At 39.5% G+C, this 4,378-nt stretch overlaps 1 protein-coding gene across 1 annotated transcript; it reads left to right on the top strand.

Moving 5' to 3' along the window:
- The first annotated feature begins 2,389 nt into the window (after positions 1-2,389).
- Positions 2,390-4,174, top strand: LOC131035149 (gibberellic acid methyltransferase 2). The gene is made up of 3 exons (XM_057966785.2): positions 2,390-3,095; positions 3,173-3,453; positions 3,546-4,174. The coding sequence occupies exons 1-3, from the start codon at positions 2,565-2,567 to the stop codon at positions 3,613-3,615; spliced, it is 882 nt and encodes a 293-aa protein (XP_057822768.2). The 5' UTR covers positions 2,390-2,564; the 3' UTR covers positions 3,616-4,174.
- Positions 4,175-4,378: the final 204 nt, after the last annotated feature.

Below are 4,378 nucleotides of genomic sequence, written 5' to 3'. Positions count from 1 at the left end.
CCATAGAAATTTTTGGATATTGACTTCCAAATATCCCTAGGTGCAAAAGCATCATTCTCATAATAGAAAAAAGGTGCTCCTTGCACAAACACATTGATTTCCTCCAAGCGTGGCCCAATAGGTTTTGCAGGAACTCCAAAACTAGTTAGACCCTTTGGACATAAATTAGAGACGTCACATTAGACACTCCAGACATTGTTTGTTTGTATTGCATACTATCTATCTATTTATCACCCTTAAACACTTTCCTCTGCCATTCTCCAATTGCTCTCTTCTAGGCAGCAGATGAGCTTGTTTCCATGTCATTCAAGATAATGTCTGCTTGCTTTCTTTTAGGAAATTTGCATGCAAGAGACTCTTCAACTTGTATGTTTTGCTTCCGTACAGATATAAATTTTAATTCATGCTGAGATAATACTTAAATTAAATAAGCAATTGTAAAGAAAAAATTTAGTCATTCGATGTTACATATTATCTGATGGAAAGGTCCTAGACAATTCTTGGAGAAAGGAAACATCATTGATAATCATTTTTTGCAAATAACACTGAATCAAATAAATTAAAAATGTTTCATGTAATTTTTAAAAGTAGAACTCGTTCAATGCTTTCATGCACCGACGGCAAAGCCGTTCAACCCACATCATCTCTCATCGTCGGAATTCCGACGACCACCAATGAAACACCCGACAAGGATGCTTTGCATCCCACGACACTACTCTGTCGGAATTTTATACTTTGGTGTCAAAATTCCGACGACAGCCCGAGATGGCGACAGTATTCGTTGGCAGAATGAGCATGCATGGTGGCCGTCAGAAAGGTTGTGGTAATGTCGAAATTGTGACGACCACGAGGATAGTCGAAACTTCCGACACAAAGTTTTCGACGGTCGTTTTTGTCGGTAGTGCGACGAAATGTGGTCGGAAATCCGACGATTGGCTGTCGAAATCTTGACCCAAATGTACTAGTGTTGCCTATGACAATCATGGGTGATAATTTTCCCTGACTCCGATATAGAGGGATTAGGTTTCAAAATTGACTTCCAATTGCATGCCAAATCAGAAGTAGGAAGCTTCGCATTTCAAAACCAACCATTATTGCTCCATGAGAAACCATTTTTCTTCCATGCCTGCGAGTTTATTGGCCTGAGATTACTATTTGTGTAGGGGTGACTAGCATCAGAATATCTCTGAGGTCCAGAATCCCTACTACCTCTCATCACAAGATTAGGTATATCCACCTTCCATGGTCGGCCTGGGGATTGATCTTTCCATGCTGTTGTTTTGATCACTGGTTGCTTGCCGATCGTAAGGTGTCGTATTGATTCAATTGGAAAAGCTTCGTCCGCTTCATCGCTCCAAGACCTGAGCTTCCCCTGACCCTTACCATAGATCAGAGCCCCAACAATCTGCTCGCCAGTTTGAAATCTGTTATTGTCGATGCCACTGCCGAATTCGCCACCTTCGCTCACTATCCTTCCGCTCCCTTCATAAAAATATAACCCTTGATATTGCATTAATTATTTTACTAATATAAACTTAAAAAAAATAAAAATAATAGATAAGAAATCTAAAAGAATGAAATTAAAATAAATTATATCTAAAATTAGAAAATTAATTTCTAATATATATATATATACTTTTCAAACTAATTAAAATTAAATCAAAATGAATATAAATTAAATTAGAAACTGTAATCTATCAATATATAAATAACGCCTTCCACTTCCATATGCAACGTAGCATTAAAAATTTAACACTAAAATAAATAAAAAATTGTTGCATAATCTATCAATATATAAATAAGGCCTCCAACTTCCATGTGCAACGTAGCATTAAAAGATTAACTTTAAAATAAGTTAAAAATTATTTGAATTGCCTTTCTTTAGTTTATGTGTGTTTTGCCTTAATCTATCACGTGAGATGCCTTTAAGCGACGTTTATGGGCAATCCTCGGTAACGTGCTTTTCAAGAAAGCACACGTTTTTCACTGAATGCCGTTAATATCGGTGGACTGTGAGTTGTCAGGCACAAAGCCCGAAAAAATCGATGTTTAATTGTTTATATCGCAAAATTTATATAACTCTGTTCGATCTCTACTCACATTTGTTTGTTTAAAATTAATGTTAAGTCTAATTTTAAATGTTTGAAGCTCAGAAACCTCCACCCCACTGTCGGTGTGATCTCGACCTTTGGCAGTGGCCCCAAATGCCATTTGTACTAGTAATTGATTAATGACAGTGGCCCCCCAAATGCCACCCGAGTACCAACCTGATGTACTAATCCACTCTGCCTTCTGTACAAAAACATGTTATAGTGCATCTCCATATATCGCATCACCTAATCTGGATTGGGACGCGACGAGATTAACATGTTGCTCTGGTGTTAACATTTTTAAAAGGCCCACGGTTAGGTAACCACAAACCATTCAGACAGAGCAGTAGGACTGGGATTATTATCTATAAATACAAAGCTCGCTCTATTTTTATCCTTCACTACACGCCTCTGCTTTCGAATACACTCTATTTTTGTAATCGCTAATCCTCATTGCTTTTGCACAGAGTACTAATGGAAATTGGAAGTTTGCCAAGCATGGCCAAAGGGGAATTTAAATCGGGCAGCTCGAATAATGGGTTAGTTGTTAATGGCGAAAATAATCTGAGCAAAGTGCTGCACATGAGTTCGGGTGGTGGTGAGAGTATCTATGCTCAAAACTCGAGCACGCAGAGCTCCGTCTTTAAATCCATGCAGCCAACCTTCCACCGCCTAATTCAATCTCTCCCCGTTCAAAATACAGGAGGTTTATTGCGAATTGCGGACTTGGGCTGCGCCAGTGGAATGAACACCGTTTCTGAGGTGGATTTTGTGGTGACGACCATAAAAAAGCTGTGCTCTAAGCGAGGTCTGTCGGTTCCTCAGCTACAGGTGTTTTTCAACGACCTGCCTTGTAACGATTTTAACGGTTTGTTCATGCTGTTGAGCTCGTTGAAGCCCGATTACATGGCGGCGGGAGTGCCCGGAAGCTTCTACCAAGCCCTTTTTCCCGATGGCACCATCAACATATGCTTCTCTATTATGGCATTGCATTGGCTTTCTCAGGTAATTCAAGTGGGAGAAAGTCTCTGTCGTGATTTATCTGGGTTTCCATGTTCTCAACTAGTTTGCTGTAATTGCAGGTTCCCGAAGGCGTAGGGAACGAGGGGTCCTGTGTGTACAACAGAGGAAAGGTTTGGATTAATGGAGGCAGAGCAGAAGTGGCGAGAGCATATGCAGAGCAGTCACAGAAGGATCTGCGTGAATTCTTCCGATGGCGAGGAGAGGAAATGGCAAGCGGGGGCGTGATGTTTATATGCGCAATGGGGCGTCCCAATGGAGTGAGTGCAGAGCAGCAAGTCACGTCAGAGGTGAATACTGTGGACCTGACTTTGAAGCAGCTTGGGACGACCTTATTTCAGAAGTAATCGATATAAATTTCTTTATGGATATGAATCAAAATTAGTGATCGATATGATTTTCAGATAATTAAAATTTGTTGCTGTTTTTCAATAGGGAATTGTCAAGGCTGAGACGAGAGACAGTTTCAATCTGCCATGGTATTTCCCCAATGCGGATGAAATGAGAGAAACTGTTGAAGCGTCGGGTGCGTTCGAGATTGTGAAGTTGGAAGTGTGCAGTGAAGTGTGTTGTATGGGGGAAGGAGATTTTGAGGAATGGGTGAGAGATGTGGAATGTTTTGGCAAGAAGAAGGCGAGGCTGGTGAGGAGCTTTGTGGGAAGCCTTGTGGAAGACGCAATTGGAATGGAGAATTGCAATGCATTGTTTGAGAGAATGGAAAGGAGGTCCAGTGAAATGTTGGAGAAGGGTCTCCTCCGTCCTTCCAGATTTGTTCCCTGCATTGTAGCTGCTCTCGTTAGAAAATAAAGACATTGTGTTCTCAATTATTAGATTCCTTCTGATTTCGTTTCTGCATTCCAGTAACGTAAAATTAATCTTTAGGATGCTTGTTCGACTACCTATAGATTTTTAGCAAACTTGATAAGGATATGTTGACAAAACGTTTTTTCCCCATAGATAATTCATGTTTTAAAGAATAGTCGATTTTCCATCGGCATGTCTTACTCTTAAATATGGAATAGAAATGATTCTTAATCCATTATAACAATCCAATTAATTTATCATCTAGTTGCTCTTTCAAGCTTCTGGTTAGTCTCATATCTCATGAGACTCCTCGTACTTAATTTTGGTTGTTTTGTTTTGTGTCTTTATGGTTACTTTGGAATGGGTTCCACCCTTGTTCTACTTTATCTAACGAAAACACAAGTATCACTCAATTTCTATTGTGAATTAAATGAATATTCATTTTTCTATCAATATATCCCTAA

Source organism: Cryptomeria japonica, chromosome 11, assembly GCF_030272615.1.
Source record: "Cryptomeria japonica chromosome 11, Sugi_1.0, whole genome shotgun sequence".
Lineage (NCBI taxonomy): Eukaryota > Viridiplantae > Streptophyta > Pinopsida > Cupressales > Cupressaceae > Cryptomeria > Cryptomeria japonica.
Note: the sequence above shows the minus strand (reverse complement) of the source record. Positions and strands in the feature narration are given on the sequence as shown.